This window comes from Polypterus senegalus, chromosome 9 (genome assembly GCF_016835505.1).
Source record: "Polypterus senegalus isolate Bchr_013 chromosome 9, ASM1683550v1, whole genome shotgun sequence".
Taxonomy (NCBI): Eukaryota; Metazoa; Chordata; class Cladistia; order Polypteriformes; family Polypteridae; genus Polypterus; species Polypterus senegalus.
The window spans coordinates 74095515-74112014 of record NC_053162.1 but is presented as its reverse complement, the minus strand read 5'-3'; the positions used below and the strand labels follow the sequence as shown (position 1 = coordinate 74112014).

The 16500-nt window shown below is 41.3% G+C and overlaps 2 protein-coding genes across 4 annotated transcripts in view; one reads left to right on the top strand and one right to left on the bottom strand.

Annotated features, from left to right (window-relative positions):
* slc22a31 (solute carrier family 22 member 31) overlaps positions 1-2118 on the top strand; it is a 49199-nt gene extending 47081 nt beyond the window's left edge. For both annotated transcript variants that reach the window (XM_039763288.1, XM_039763289.1), the window contains exon 9: positions 873-2118. In XM_039763288.1, coding sequence (XP_039619222.1) covers positions 873-1323 — 451 coding nt within the window. In that variant the 3' untranslated portion in view covers positions 1324-2118. The remainder of the gene's footprint in view (positions 1-872) is intronic.
* Positions 2119-6775: 4657 nt separating this feature from the next.
* Positions 6776-16500, bottom strand: part of cdh15 (cadherin 15, type 1, M-cadherin (myotubule)) — a 47898-nt gene continuing 38173 nt past the window's right edge. For both annotated transcript variants that reach the window (XM_039763286.1, XM_039763287.1), the window contains exons 11-14: positions 14661-14900; positions 12843-12979; positions 11586-11762; positions 6776-8290 (exon numbers count right to left, since the gene is read on the bottom strand). In XM_039763286.1, the coding sequence (XP_039619220.1) occupies positions 8084-8290; positions 11586-11762; positions 12843-12979; positions 14661-14900 (761 nt within the window). In that variant the 3' untranslated portion in view covers positions 6776-8083. The remainder of the gene's footprint in view (positions 8291-11585; positions 11763-12842; positions 12980-14660; positions 14901-16500) is intronic.

Sequence of the window (16500 nt, the reverse complement as noted above, 5' to 3'; positions counted from 1 at the left end):
GCTGAGCTGATACTGTGTCTGAGCACTTTGAGCTCTTGTCTCTCACTCAGCCCCCATCATACTGCACAGCGCCACAACACTACCCTCCACCTGTCCACAGTGCAACTACACCAAGGGTATTATGAAGGATTTACAGCAGAATTCACGATGTGCACTTTCATATGGGTCGGTGACCTGTGGTGGCCAAACCCATGACGTCTTGATTACAGCGGCCTCTCAGAAGCGCTCATAGGAGATTCCCAGGTACTGCCTCTGAACACTTTGAGCAGAGCCCTACTTGGTGACGTCAGCTGAGCTCTGTCTCTCACTCGGCCCCCAACACTGCACCACACAGTCGTCAAGATTTGTACTTTGTAAAAACCTTAACATGTGACGAATGTAATAATCCACAAATGGTGTAAAAAAAAAACTCGGCAATAATTTTAACAGTAACATACTGTACATAAGAAGAGCCGTGCATGCCGTAAATGACCAGCCCTGCAGACTCTGCAGCTTTAAAGAACTTCACCAAACAGAACAATTTAATGTAGGAAAGTTGAACTAAAGGGCAACCGAGAAAGGTCTGTTGTTGTGCCTTGAAGCAGGGCCTCAAAACAAATCAATTCTCGGGGGTTGCGCTTAATGCCATGCTCGCCCCATTTATACAGGCTCATCAGGCCCTGAGAGAGTTAGTCATGTCAGCCCTTTAGTGGGGGCCACGGGATGGGTTTCAGTTCTGAAAGTCCACCGCTTCTCAGGGAGCTCCCATGAGTCCTCATTTCTCTCTCGTAATTATTTGTGTTCAGTTAACTGGTTTTTTTTTTTTCTTTATTTTGCCATGCATTGTTCTTGTATTGGGTGTTGGTTCTTATGCTTATCCACTTTTCTGACAGGGGAGCGGGTCTTGGGCTGATTTTGGCGGTGGCCTGTATTGGCAAGGCCACATCATCCCTCATGGATCTCAAGGACACTCATGGCTACTTCCTCCATCATGTGGTGTTTGCCTCGTTTGCAGTACTGTCAGTGCTGTGCATCATGCTGCTTCCTGAGAGCAAGCGCAAACCTCTGCCAGATTCGCTAAAGGATGGAGAATCTCTGCACAGACCACCGCTGTTCCTTTCAAAGCGTGAGCAGGATGACCTCCCCCTCCTCCATTCTCATCCTAAAAGTACATCGGACTACAACTCGGATAGCTACTCGAGCTTGGTAAGTGCCACCAAGAAGATGTTGGGAAGCAATGGCCACCCATTTGAACCGATGGTCTCGCCTGCTCCTCCAGACCTGGAGAAAAATGAAGAACAACATGGGATTGAAAATGCAGCTTTAAGTGAAGACCTTCCTTAAGGGTAGTTGTGTTTTCAAAAGGAAACCGTTGAAAAAGCCACCATGTTTTAGGGATGTGAACTGCGAGGTTGGCAAAGGAACATTGATGTCATTGATGTTTTTTTGCTTCATTTTCTTGTATACGTCCCTGTGAACCAGGAATAAGCTACAACCTTTTCCACCTCCAAGAAAATGAAACGGTGCACTGCTTATATCGAACAGTTGGGCTTCCCAGTTTTTGGGAAGCATGACCTGAAACGCAGGTTGATACCCCAAAATTATACCATACTGTTGGTGTCACTGCTGTTAGGGGGCTACTGAATTTCAGAACCACCTGCCTGCTGCCACCACCGCCATAGCAATGGTGCAAACCTTTAGAAGCCTCAGGCTGACCTCTCTCTTTTTTCTTACTTTAATTCTGAACGCACATGGAAGCCCCTCTGCTGGACCCGCTAAGCGTGCTTGGTAACCACAAGTGAACGTGATTTCTAAGAGGGTGACAATGACACGGACAGGCTTTCTGCTCACAGTGAAATGTCTTTTTTTCATTCCTTTACACTTTATGACACTAGCACTGGATTTCATTGTGCACAAAATGCACACCAGCATTCGCGAGTGTGCAGAAAGTCCAACCAAAGCTCAAACGCTCCACTCAGGTAACTCATCGTGTTTCTTACCAAAAAAAAAAAAGGTGCTGTTGTATGCATTTTTTAATTTGTAGAATGTAAACGCAGAAACATGAGCACATGCTAAGTGTACCAAAGCAGTCTCTTCGGTTTTGTCTGGAAGGGTTGTTAAATAAACATGCTGCTGAAATTCCGGTGGTCTGCTATGAGCTTATTTTAGGAGATAGGTGGGATTGCTAATTTAGTAGTGGCTTCTAGTACTGGAGCTAGTAACGAGCTCACAAACTAGAAAAAGACGTATCAGTAAGAGATACCAGTAATGACTCTAGAACTAGAAATACGTTCTGCTACTAGAATTAGCAATGAACTGCTTATGAGGTCACAAACTAGAAAAGGGCACTGCTAGATATACAAGTAATGACTAATGGCTCTAGAACTGCAAAGGGACTTTAATTTGACCAGTAGTGACTCTGGAACTAGTAGTGAGCTCATGAACTAGCATGGTCTTGTGGTGATCAGAGATTTCACAGTAATGTTCATATTAGTAATGAGTTCAAATACTAGAACTAGTAATGGATGGATAGATAGCTAGATAGCTAGCATGGACTAGTAATGCCTTTAGAACCACTAGTGAGGTGTTGTACAAGAACTAGTAGACCTAGGAATGGACCCTAATGAAATGGTAATGTCTCAAGAACTAGTAATGAGTTGAAGAACTATAAAGGTATACTAGTAATGACTGGATGACTCTGGAACTAGTAATGGGATCTAGTACTACAACTAAGAATGGCTCTAGAACTGTTAGTGAGTTGAACTAATAATGACTGCAGACCTAGGAAGAGATCCTGAGGTAATGTCTCTTAAATTAGTAATGAGTTCAAGAAGTAGAAAAGTGTACTAGTAAGGGACTAGTAATGACTAATGGCTCTGGAACAAATGGTGGACTCTCATGGACCAGTAATGACTCCAGAACTAGTAGTGAGTTCCAGTGCTATAGCTAGTGATGAACTCATTTTGTGACGATCAGACATTTCATAGTACAAACCGGATTCCAAAAAAGTTGGGACACTATACAAATCGTGAATAAAACGGAATGCAATGATGTGGAGGTGCCAACTTCTAATATTTTATTCAGAATAGAACATAAATCACGGAACAAAAGTTTAAACTGAGAAAATGTATCATTTTAAGGGAAAAATATGTTGATTCAGAATTTCATGGTGTCAACAAATCCCAAAAAAGTTGGGACAAGGCCATTTTCACCACTGTGTGGCATCTCCCCTTCTTCTTACAACACTCAACAGACGTCTGGGGACCGAGGAGACCAGTTTCTCAAGTTTAGAAATAGGAATGCTCTCCCATTCTTGTCTAATACAGGCCTCTAACTGTTCAATCGTCTTGGGCCTTCTTTGTCGCACCTTCCTCTTTATGATGCGCCAAATGTTCTCTATAGGTGAAAGATCTTGACTGCAGACTGGCCATTTCAGTACCCGGATCCTTCTCCTACGCAGCCATGATGTTGTGATTGATGCAGAATGTGGTCTGGCATTATCTTGTTGAAAAATGCAGGGTCTTCCCTGAAAGAGATGATGTCTGGATGGGAGCATATGTTGTTCTAGAACCTGAATATATTTTTCTGCATTGATGGTGCCTTTCCAGACATGCAAGCTGCCCATGCCACACGCACTCATGCAACCCCATACCATCAGAGATGCAGGCTTCTGAACTGAGCGTTGATAACAACTTGGGTTGTCCTTGTCCTCTTTGGTCCGGATGACATGGCGCCCCAGATTTCCAAAAGAACTTGAATCGTGACTCGCCTGACCACAGAACAGTCTTCCATTTTGCCACACTCCATTTTAAATGATCCCTGGCCCAGTGACAACACCTGAGCTTGTGGATCTTGCTTAGAAATGGCTTCTTCTTTGCACTGTAGAGTTTCAGCTGGCAACGGCGGATGGCACGGTGGATTGTGTTCACTGACAATGGTTTCTGGAAGTATTCCTGAGCCCATTCTGTGATTTCCTTTACAGTAGCATTCCTGTTTGTGGTGCAGTGTCGTTTAAGGGCCCGGAGATCACGGGCATCCAGTATGGTTTTACGGCCTTGACCCTGGCACAGAGATTGTTCCAGATTCTCTGAATCTTCGGATGATGTTATGCACAGTTGATGATGATAGATGCAAAGTCTTTGCAATTTTTCGCTGGGTAACACCTTTCTGATATTGCTCCACTATCTTTCTGCAACATTGTGGGAATTGGTGATCCTCTACCCATCTTGGCTTCTGAGAGACACTGCCACTCTGAGAAGCTCTTTTTATACCCAATCATGTTGCCAATTGACCTAATTAGTGTTTATTGGTCTTCCAGCTCTTCGTTATGCTCAAATTTACTTTTTCCAGCCTCTTATTGCTACTTGTCCCAACTTTTTTGGGATTTGTTGACACCGTGAAATTTTGAATCAACATATTTTTCCTTTAAAATGATACATTTACTCGGATTAAACGTTTGATCTGTCATCTACGTTCTATTACAAATAAAATATTGACATTTGCCATCTCCACATCATTGCATTCAGTTTTTATTCACAATTTGTTTAGTGTCCCAACTTTTTTGGAATCCGGTTTGTACCTTTCATGCCTCACTGTTTGAGGTTCATTACACTTGTGCTTTGGCCCCCTTGTCTTTGTTTCTCCTACCGTTGTATACATTAGCCTGCTTTACTGAGGGCAAGTGCAGAAGACAAACAAACCTGCTGTCTTTCTAACGTCTCTCAGTAAACGCTCCAAAGGAAGATCACTTGAGACATTTTTGTTTTTATAACCTAAACTAGGGGGCCAAGCGCCCACACCCCCAGTGCCTTCAGTGCCCAACCCCCAGTTGCGGCCTAGTAGGCTGCCCCACTTGCGGCCAAAATCACGAAATTCTATAAATATGTAAAGGAAAAATTTATATTTAACGGAGTAAAATCATGAAATGAGAATAAACTATGTACTTTCTTACCGATTTGGAGTATACCCGTTAAACTGAGGTTCACTATGCTCGATGAGTATTTATAGGAGACTAAATAAACGATCCATTCATTTTAACTGACATTCTTATAGATAAAAAAACTTAAAAAAAAAAAAAATGACTGATTTAAATAACAGGAAAAATCACGTGAAAACTAAAGTGGTATGCAGTGGGTCATCGTAACTTGACTAAATCACCTGAATACAAACAGTGGTGTTCTGAATAGATTTTTTTTTTTAAATAGTTTGTTCCTGTGAAAGAAAAATAATGTAATTTATTGAATTATTAAAATAAATTATTGAAATAATAATGATTTATTGAAATTAAAAAGCACAACTTTCTTGATATTAAAAACCATGACTTTCTTGATATTTTAGTTTATAATTTAAAAATGAAATAAGAATCTGAAAATCTAACATCACGTTAAAGTTCGATAAATTCTGAAAAGAATGATATCAAACATATATATGTAGGTTTTAAAATAAGGCCAATTTAAAGCGTGATAAAAATTGTTGCACAAAATCGTTGCATTTTTACGCTTAGGATTTTTTATATACGTGTATATAGAGAGAGTAGATGTTTTAAATGTCCTCCTGGGATATCCAGTATGTTGCCATTTCCTGCTCACTTCCAAAGTAACACTGATATCAAAGTCTCGAAATTCTGCATTAAAGAATACTACCATGTACCTTGAAGTTTGGATTTTATAGCGCCTTTCAATACACCGTGTTTCATTTAATGTACTTTTTAATAAATCACACAGCGAGTGAGCGGAGAGGCCTGACTGAGCACCTCCAGAGTTACAGTGCAGACTCATCAGGCCTCCCTTTCATGAATCTACACGTCCGTTTGTGAGGAAATGGAAGCAAATCTGTAATGATCTAACGTTGTTGTTATGTTGTTGCATTTTATTTCTGAAAAAAATAGGACCACAGTTAATGAACTTTTTGATATATCCGTCTGTTTTAAGTATTTAATAAAAAACTGTCAGTATAAACATGTAACACTGTGGGCAAAATGCAGTGGCCTAACGTCAGGGAATCAGTCAGTCGGTTCAGTATTGCCAGATGCATGCAGTGAAATCCAAGTATGAAATAAAAAGATTTGAGGTGCCCTTCACCTGACACACTTCGCTAGTATTTTGATCGTTTCATCTGCTTATTTAAATCACTAACACAGCACCCACCATCAGCAAACGGCGCCTTAACTTCACAGGCACTCACAGCAATCACCACAGTCACTTAAGAGACTCCTCCAGAAAGTTCAGGCTTAACACGGACCTCAAGTGCGATGTCGACATGAAGGTGCATGATGGACTAATAAGAAATCCATTCATTCTGATTGAAGGAGAACTGATTGAGTGTCCTTTAAGGAAAAGAAAGCGCAAGACATTGCCTGTTCAGGGCTCTTTGTTAATTACTTGTATCTTATTGAGCTTAGCGCTGGATGGGTTGTGTGAGGAAGAGGGTTCAGCACAGTGACACCGGTGGACTGTGCCTTGACCAGTGCATTCATAGATATTAGTGTGTGTGTGTGTGTGTACTCTGTCTGTCTATGATACGATATAAACAAGCCTGTGTAATGATTACCCTTTCGACTTGACTTTAGCTGACCTCATTCTCTTCTCGCACAACGTTCTGGTGACTTCAGTTTTTCACATTAGTGTTATTATTTGTAATTGTCTAATGTAATCACATAACTGGGTAATTTTGCAGACAGTGAACTTACTTTTAACAGATTTGCTTTAGTTAGAAACTAACTGTCACATTTCCCAGGTATGCGTATTCCATAAAAATGGAACTCTTTTTAGTTGTCAGAAAGTAATGAAACTGTACATTTTGTGTCAGTTTGGTTTATTTAATACAAAGAATACATCAAACGAGAACACATGAAGCCCCCCTAGAATTGTCCATCCAGCCATGCTCTGACCCGCTATGTCCAATTTTAAAGTCCCACTAAGCCCAGATCTTAACTCAAGCAAAAGTCAGACATCAACCCCCAAATGGGATTTTAGTCGCGCATTCATTCAGGTGCCAGTTTAGCGCCAGCACTTCGCTTATCCTGCACACGAGGAACACAGGGAGAACATGTAAACTCCAAACAGAAGGAACCCCAGAATGGCATGAGGCAAGGCGGCAAAGGCTGCAGGCCCGCATCGCTGTCCTTTTTCCACCATATCGTCCCATTGAGAGCAAATAGATTCCTCTCACTTTCCCCTACAATGGCCACAGCAACTAGAAATAGATATTTTTTTTTTTTGTCAAGTGCATGATTTTGACTTCTGCTTCTTGTTTATAGCACATTTCACAACTAAAGTGGTTCACCATCACAACATACCAAGCCTTTTCATGTCCATCTTCCTCACTTGTCCTTTTATGTACCTACAGGCCACATACACGTGTACCCTTCATTATTAGTACTGTCCTTTAAATTGAACTTTAGAGTCCATGCGGGTTGGCGACAAACGCCAACAAGAATTGACTTTCAGTCCTAACATTCCAGGCTTTACAAAAAAGTAAGGCTTAGCTGAATTAGATTTTCTTCCTTTTGACCCATCATTGGCCCCACTCTCTCGTGTTCCATTCCTTGAGGTGACTTCATGTGTTAACAGAAATCAATAAGAACCATCAAGCATACTGAAAATAAGAGCAACGTCCCCCAGCGCCTGGTCCACATAAACTTTTGCGAGGGGGGCACGTGAATCCCTCTGAAAATTGAACTGGCAGGGGAGTCTTCAGGCTCAGAGACAAGTCTATTGCAGGCGTTCTTTCTTCTTTTGAACTAATGGGGCTAAAAATCCACCGAGTGGGGAGTCCACATGGCCATCTTTTGGGCGTTGTGCACTTCCCTTTATTTCCTTCTCCTTTCTGACTGGAGTGGTGAATAGGAATGAATCAGGGATGTGCCGACTGGAACGGCTACAGTGTCATTTCATGATTACGACACGGTCACATGTCACCCTGCTACTGTAAACTCCTTATATGGGGTGTGACAATCTGGTTACAGTGCTGAAGAAATGGAAGTCTCAACTAAGTGAACGGTCTTCTGCAATTCACTGGGGTCAGTCTTGGGACAGCAGGGGTCAGGCACAAGGGGGCTTAGCGAATGTTCTTGCAGCAGACCAGTCACTTCTGTGAAGCCCAATCAGTGACCGTGGCTGTCGTAGAGATCGGCCAGTTTCTTGAAGCGTGGGCCCCAGTCATTGAGATAATCGTAGTCGTGGTCTCCATCTGAACTTCCCGTGGCTATTGAGCTGAGGCTGCCAGCCATGGATCCGTCTCCCTCGTAATCGTAGATGAGCGCAGTGTCGTAGGGTGGAACATTAGGATCATTGTCTGCTGCGTCCAGGGCCTGACAATACAAAAAAATGTAAAAAATAAAAAGGAAAAAGACATGAACTGCAGTGTCTGACTGCCAGGAGCGGAGGTAGATTTGCAGACTGCAAGGCTGCATAGGAAAAGAAGAGTGGCGGACCAGCAACAGTCGTAACTTTCACCCCTGTGAAGTCTCCTCCAGTGGATGTGGGAATCACTAAAGCATGGAATGCCTCTCCGCCCCGTATCTCACTATTTTATTAGGCTTGTAAAATGTCTAATAGTTACATTTCGGGTGATCCACATGGGGAGTGTGTGTATTGATTATTTCTTCTAAAATGGGGCAATGAAACTTAAAAACAGACTTGGTAAGTTCCCTGATATGTCCGTATGATCGCCATGTGTCTGCTCCTGGCACTTATTGAATGGATGTAACATTTTAAAAATTGTTTTTTACACCATAGTCCAATGTATATAATAAATACTGTTAACAATTTGTGTTCATTATTCATTTGTTGTTAATTTTCCTGAAAAAATCTTTTATGCTAATTTTAAGTCATTTGGTTTGCAGAATGTGACGTTATTGTTCAGCTAGGATTTTGTTTTCAGAGAGTTGCTTTTTCCAGCTGCAGACCTCCATAGCTCGGTTATGATGAGGAGCTAATCCAGTTGTGCACATCCCGTGATGTTTAGTGTCCTTTATGTTACACGTCAGTGATGCCATGCAATACACCTGGGAATTTGTCTTTCTCAACTTGGCCATTTTGAAGGCGTACCTTGTGCTTTGTTCTCATGAAACATTCTTGCACTGTGGCTAAGGTTTAAGTTCTCTGACTGGTGACGACTGTCAGGTAGGAGCATCTTGTTGTGAGTGTGCCATGGAGTGTGACTGTCTCTAAGGTGTTGACTGTAAACCATGTGACATAAACGTGCAAACCAATTGGCTGTTCGGCAGAGCTCTGGACATCTGTAGCTAGACCCTTCTCGTCTTCTTTTGCATCTTTCCCAGGCACCATTTGATTTTCATGCACATCGCCATTTCAAGCAGTGGCTAATAGAAAACACTGCTGTGCAGCTTCACTCAGACAGACGTCATCATTGTGGTGGGATAAAAGCTTGGCAATGTAATGTACACTTCCTGGTCATCAGAATTTGTGAGTAATTTCAAGAACTCACTGCATGGCTAGTGGGGTGTTTTGCTATCGTTATTCAAGAGCTCGCTCTGGCTTGCCTAGCGTTTTCATTTTGACAATAGAATGGACTCTCCGTAACGCTTTTCTTGGGTAGTATTTTGACATTTCTTCTCCTGGTTACCTCCATTATTGTAAGTTTAATTAGTTCATGATAATAAAGATATAATAAACATATCTTATTCTTTGTAGAATTTTTTTAAACACAAGTGAGCTATTGCACACTGTGTGTGAAGTCCTCTTAATGGATTACCAGAGTGGAAATGGCATGGCCCTCGGTACGCAGTGAGGAGGCTGGTCGCTGATTTTAGCCATAAGGACATTGTTAACTTTCAAGTGACTGTAGTCACGCACAGTACAGCACACAGTAAGAGGAGCAAAAGTGTAACACATTATAACAAAGCAAAATGTCTGCTGAACATGAAACATTGGACTATTGCAAGTAACGACACTTTGCTGATAATTTATATAAAAGCTAAATACCACTGACCCACTCATCACAAAATCTCCCAAACCATGAGGACTTGGGACTTGAAATTTGGAATGTAGGTTACCTTTGGCCCATAGGTGCTCACTAAGAAACGGTTTAAAAAATATCGTGGTCCAGGCGTGAAATTTCTTATAGTTTTTTAGACCCATTTGTATGTCTGTCCACTTTTTACGAGAGAACTACTTAACGGATTTAGATTGGGTTTTTTTTCTATAATTTGCTTGAACATTCTATTGATTTTGCGACTTTCTCATCCCGCTAAGTATCATAGTTCGCTTGCGGTACTGATTTATTAGTGAAAATCCGAGAGAGACTCATTGGGCTGCGGGGCCCTCCTCACTCACGCGTCTGCCTCGGGGCATAAACTTAACTCCGCTCAATTAGCGAACGAGAGAACTATTTAACGGATTGAAATCTTTTTTTTTTTTTTCTTCAATAATTTGCTTTAACATTCCAGTTGATTTTACGACTTCACTCATTGCGCTAAAAATCGTAGTTCACCTGCAGGAGCGATATATTTGTGGTAAATCCGAGACTGAGGCTGCAGGCCGAGGGGAGGGGGGAAGAATGACGTCAGGAGTAGAGAGCTGGGCAGAGAACCTCCTCACTGTCCTGTTTCACTACTCTGAGGGCGAAGCCACCGGGGATGGCTAGTGTTAAATATGTGAGAAAATTCTAAGCTGTCAAAATGACTCCATCTCTTTTTATTGTTTCTTAGCAAGGTCTGCATCTAATAACTATTTTGCTAATCAGTTATTTGGCCAATTATTATTTTGATTAATAATGTACAGTTCATGCAAAAGTGCAAGCCTTTTATTTAAAAATGAAAAATATTAATTTCTTGTACAAAGCTGTCCATCGTAATTGTAGTACCAGTATGATGTAAAATGACATTTGCCCAAAAAGTGAATCGACGTTATTAACTGTATGGTCTGCCTTCACATTTTTAAGGCCGTTGTTGACATCAGGGGCACAGGGCTGAAACCATCGTTGAGGTTCTGCAAAAGCTGCCACAAGTGTGCGGTTTGACTTTATACACTAAATGTCGTGAGAAGAACTGAGTCGCCATTGCTGTTGTCAAAAGATATCTTTTGCTAAGGAAGCTTTGCATGTCATTGGTGACTTGGATTTTGGACCAGTAGGTAAGAAAAAGACATTGAGAGTATTTCTGGATTAGCCCCAATGTGAATGAGAAGAGAATCGCCGATACCTCAGGGTGCTTTTTGCCGTCCAGGCTTCCCTGTTGTGATTCCATACTGAATGAGCTCCTTATACAGACACACATTTCTTAATCAGACGTAAACTTGACATGACTCAAAACTTAATTTTTTTTTTTTTTCTCTTTATCTCTCCACCATATGTGCATCCTTCTGTCTGCCATGTTTCAAAATGAGATTAACGTTACTCTTGGTCCATAAAGTAATGTTTGTGATATGTGACAAGGTAACTAATCGTTATTAGAATTTGATGCCTCTTTCCATCGTGGATTATTAGTTGTTGAAGCCCTATACCTAACCAAACACGAACATGTAAATTTTCACACAGGCCTTGACGACTTGTTTTACTGACTTTGTGTGTGTGTGTATCACCCCTTCTTCCACAAAAAGCCCCGTGTCCAACTTCTGACCCTTCTTTACCCGGCCTGCTCTTACATCGTTTATGAAGTGTTCGATATCCGTGGGGTCATTAGGTGCTTTTCGTGGGTAGGATGGTGACGGGTAGTTGTAGGGGGCATCCTTCCTGAGAGGCTGCTTCATTCTTGGCATGGTGGCAATCGGAGATGGGATGACATCGTTGGGGTTTCTCAGCTGGTCAATGTTGTATCCATCCTGTATCCAAGCAAAGGAGCAAAGAGTCAGAATCTCTGGCGTGTGGTGCACAACATTTCCTGTCTCTGCTTACCTCTAACATTGCATTCAGTCTAGGAGATGCAAAACATATAGCGACTGGAAAAGGTCCACACACCTCACGAGTGAGTGTCATGTGGTGGGTAAATCCTCCTTTCTCTGTGTACTTACTGGGCTTAAATTACTCATTGAAACTTCAGTTTTGAAACTCTACTGCTTGTCTTTCTGACTCTTTATGCACTTCTTGACTTGCAAAAAATGTAAACATCTGACTATAAAGTAAATTTAATAAAAAAAAAAAAAAAAGGTGTGTTGAGTTCATTACACTCCTTGACCAAAATAGCTGCATCAAGAAGTAGCGATCACATTTACCTGATAGCTGGCACAGGATAACCCGCCTGTCCAGGTATGCAGCTCAGTTTACATATCTGTTACTCTCCTAACCGCTGCTAGAGGGCCGTGCATTGGACATGCCATACAGCATGAACTGCCTTGCGAAATGGCGACCATGGAACACAGCTGCTGCTGCTGACGCTAATACAGAAACCAAGAATCTGTGGGAGAAGCCATATGGGTGTGACAGTAAGACAGAGCTGGAACAAAAGGTCACAGGGAGTCTTTGCTGTGTGTCCTGGACAAAGAGACTGGACTGATTGTAACACAGGCTCTCCCATGTCGATGTTTTCACCTTTCCTGGATTACTGGCTAAGGTTTTGGACTGTCACAACTGGGACAGCATGACATAACTGACACCATCTATAATTTTTTTTTTTTTGCTGTCATATCCTAGATTCCCATGAGCTGGTATTGGGTTACTTTCAATAAATGAGTTCTGATCTTCCCTTGACGTTATTGCCCAGATGATGCAGACAATGCTGTGTAATTCAGATAGGATTCTTAACCTGCACAACCAGTCTCACGTGAACTACTTTTTCACATCTTTTAAATCCTGCATGTTAGGGACTGTGTGGTGATCTCTTGAGAAGATCTAAAAACTAAAGTTCTAGGCTTGTGCTCTGAAATAATTGTAACATTCCCACTCGTGGAGGTGCAAAAACTGACCTCATCTTCCTCACCACCTCCCTGCTCATCATAGTTGAGGATGTTGTCTCGAATGTCATCATCAGATATTCCCAGCAGCCCTTGCTTGACGGGGACATGGCGACAGTGGCTCACTGTTGTCATTAGCAGCAAAAACACTAGAAAGAGAGCGAGAGACGAGCAGAGCATTAGTTTAATTACTGCTCTGTGCTGACCTTGGGTGCTAATCTGCCTCACCGTTGTCTAGCTTTGTCAGGGCAGCTCGGTGAAAGTTTTGTTACCAAGCAGACCCCACAGCGTCCACTGCTTTCTGGTATGTTTTCTCACTGGTGACTTAAAGGTGGGCTAATGTGTGTCTTTTACAACTCCGTTTTTCTGTTTTTGTTTCCTTCGACTGGACACCCAAGCACTGATTAGAAATGGATGATTGTACTGAGAGTGGGTGACCTCGTTCAGTTGATTGCTAGGCCAGTTTATGGACTAGTTATGTTTTACAGAAGCACACAACCGAATCTGGGGAGCTTCATTTAGAAAATTAGCAATTAAAAGTAATGACTAGCAAGTGAAGGCAGTTGATTGACTAAGACATATTGCACTCTGGAATGCTACTGTAACACATTTCTGTTTTCCGGGCCATGGACAAAATAAATACGAAAATAAATAAATCTATTGTGAAATGTGACAATAAGTACAGAAACAATGATCGGTGAGCATACTAAATTCAATATGCTACAAGACATATGCTTTGTTTGCTTAATTCTTAATGTATGTAATTATTCCTTTATTTGTTGACTTAGGAGGCACCACACACAACCTGAAATACGCCATGTCAGAACTCAGAGGGTGGACTCTAGCGAGTCCCATGTTTTAATTGGTGAATCATCAGTGAAGCGGTTGCTCAAAGACACGACTGTACAAGTGTTCTGTTAGCAAACTGGCAGATAAACATTTTAAGCAAAACCAGGAGATATGCGTAAAATAACAAATTAAAGAAGAAAGCTAGAAAGCGAAATGAAACTGAAGCCCAATACAAGAGATATTAATCATGGTCAATTGAACAAGAGGATCAAAACCATAAGTGCAAACGAGAAAGGAGCACAGTGATAAATAAACTTTGAGATCTTTGGAGTGTTGGCATCTGCAGATCAGATAAGGATTTGAACTCTTAGTCGTCTTTTAATCCCGAGGTGTCGATTATGCTTGGGTCACAACCCCAGAGGGAAGCAGACCTAACGACAGAATTAAACAATGGCAGCGTTTGAGGAGCCAAAGTCCTACCAAATCATGACAGCAGATTTACTGGACATAGTGGCTACTTTGAAATTGAGCCTTGGGACTGCGCATTTGAAGTGTCTTCTGTAGATTTACCAATTAAAACACAGTACTTGCTAGAGCCCACCTTCTCAACTTTAATGGGGGAAAATGGCAGTTTTTGTTTTAAGGCATATTTAATGTAGTGTGTGGTGTAACTGAAATAATTAAATAAATATATAAAGAAATAAAAACTGGAAAACACTATGTGGTGTATTTAACTATTTATGCTCATGTATCATTTTGCTATTATTTATTGCCACGTTTCACAATACAATCATTTATTCGTTTAATTTTAACTAAAGTATTTCTACATAATCTACAATGTCTGTTTTCATAACTGATGTCTGAAAGCTAGACTTCTACACCCTACAGAACCTTACATTTGGTGTTAATTTTACAATTTAGCAGTAAAGCGTATAAAGTACTACAATTCCGTTTTCACATGTTCGGCCATTCACATGTTGCTTTTGTGCCCCTTCAACTAGAGCAAGCAGTACGTGATGTCAAAGTGGTCCTTGTACTTACAGAGCAGGAGAACGATGCTACCCAGAATGATGAGGAGGGCTTCAAGGCTGAGGCCCGCTCCCACTTGAAAGATGGCGGCTGCTATGGGCTGGCAGCTGCCGGCTCCGTTGCAGTGGCAAACAGTCACATTGACTTCCTGGATGCTTGATTTGGTGGGTTCACCCGAGTCCTCCACAGAGACAGATATAATGTATATTCCTTCATCCACAGGTGAAAGCAGACCCAGGATGGCATGAGTGCCTGAAAAGGAAAGACAAAGTGAGATATTCATGAGTAAAGTGTAGTAACCCATGTCAGGTATGGAAAATGAAGGATTACAGTTGTTTTTGTTAACATGAGTTTCTTGTGCTAAATGAAACAACAACAACATTTATTTATATAGCACATATTCATACAAAAAATGTAGCTCAAAGTGCTTTACAAAATGAAGAATAGAAAATTAGGGTTAGGGTTAGCTCGTCTCTAGCTGTTCCTTTACCTTGCGTGTAGGCACATCTTAACCAGCCTCATTGCTGTTGTCCTCTCCAGAATGCCTTGTTGTGAGCAGGACCCTCCTAGAACCTTGCGATTGTATACTAAAGCAGGGGTCCTCGGGTACAGTGTTGGAGGTGCCTCAGTGGCAGCAGGTCTTTGTTCTATCTCAGTTTCTTAATTGGTAGCATTTGTGCTTGAATTTAGTTAAAGCACTCATTAGAATTCTTAACATTTGATTGGTCTTTTAAGTCTTAATAAACTGCCAATTAGCAGTGAGATGCAAATGACAAAAAATCTGACAGCTCACCATCTAGTATGGACACATTTACACCTATGTGTGATCAGCATGAAGTGTCTGTTTTAATATATAATAATTTGGAAAGAAATGAAAGAAACAAAAAGCAAACAACTGAGGGTTGCTAATCTGCTCCAGGTGGCATGTACTTATGAAGGAAAGATCTTCAATATAAGAGTAGCCAGATCTAAACACTAGCGTGGTGAATTACTCGCATACTGAAGTGACTTTAGCTGCAGGTGGAAGTCCCATTTCACTTGTGGTGCCAAGCAGAGTTGTGTTGTGGTGCAGAGCAGTCTATTAGCCAGCAAAAGCACTGTGAAGAAGCTGTCTGTTGCTATGGCCCTGACTTTGTCCAGTCTGATAGCGGTCACGGGACATTGTATCTTTGATTGCCGGTAACAATAAATAGTTCTCAGCAGTCACGAGCCACAGTGCTGCTCTTGTGAAAAGATTGAAGATAAGCGGCTTCAACTCGGAGAGGGAGAGACAAGATTGTTGTACCACGTGAACGTCACTGAGAGAATGAAACTGAATTATTAAAAAACAAAACAAGCACTAACATTTACAAGTAGCCAGAATTTACACTGGGTGTTACAGACTCAAATCAAATATATGTTTATAGTAATAATAATAGCTCACTACTCAAAAAGTGGAGCGCACAGACTCGAACCCGGAACCTTTGGGGGTATAAGGCAGCAGCTCTTACCTCTACATCATTCAAGAATATGTGTAAACTCCCTGGCGATTGACATTTGAGCTTGGGTTTGTAACTCATTGACAGTAACATGGAAATCAAATGTTTTTTGTTTTTCACTTTGGTTATATTCTTGAATAAAAATGCACGTGTTTATTTGATATTTGGACTAAAGTCTTCACGTACGCTTCTCATCATTATTAGTATAACATGGAAAAAGTTTCTGCTTTGGGTATGTGTTCAGCATTTCTTGCATTTCCTTTCATCCTACACTTACCCAGGTCTTTGTAGACACAGAACACACACGAAATACATGCATTCCAAGTAATGATATACTGTATTATTTACTATGTACAACTCCAGGCATGTCACAT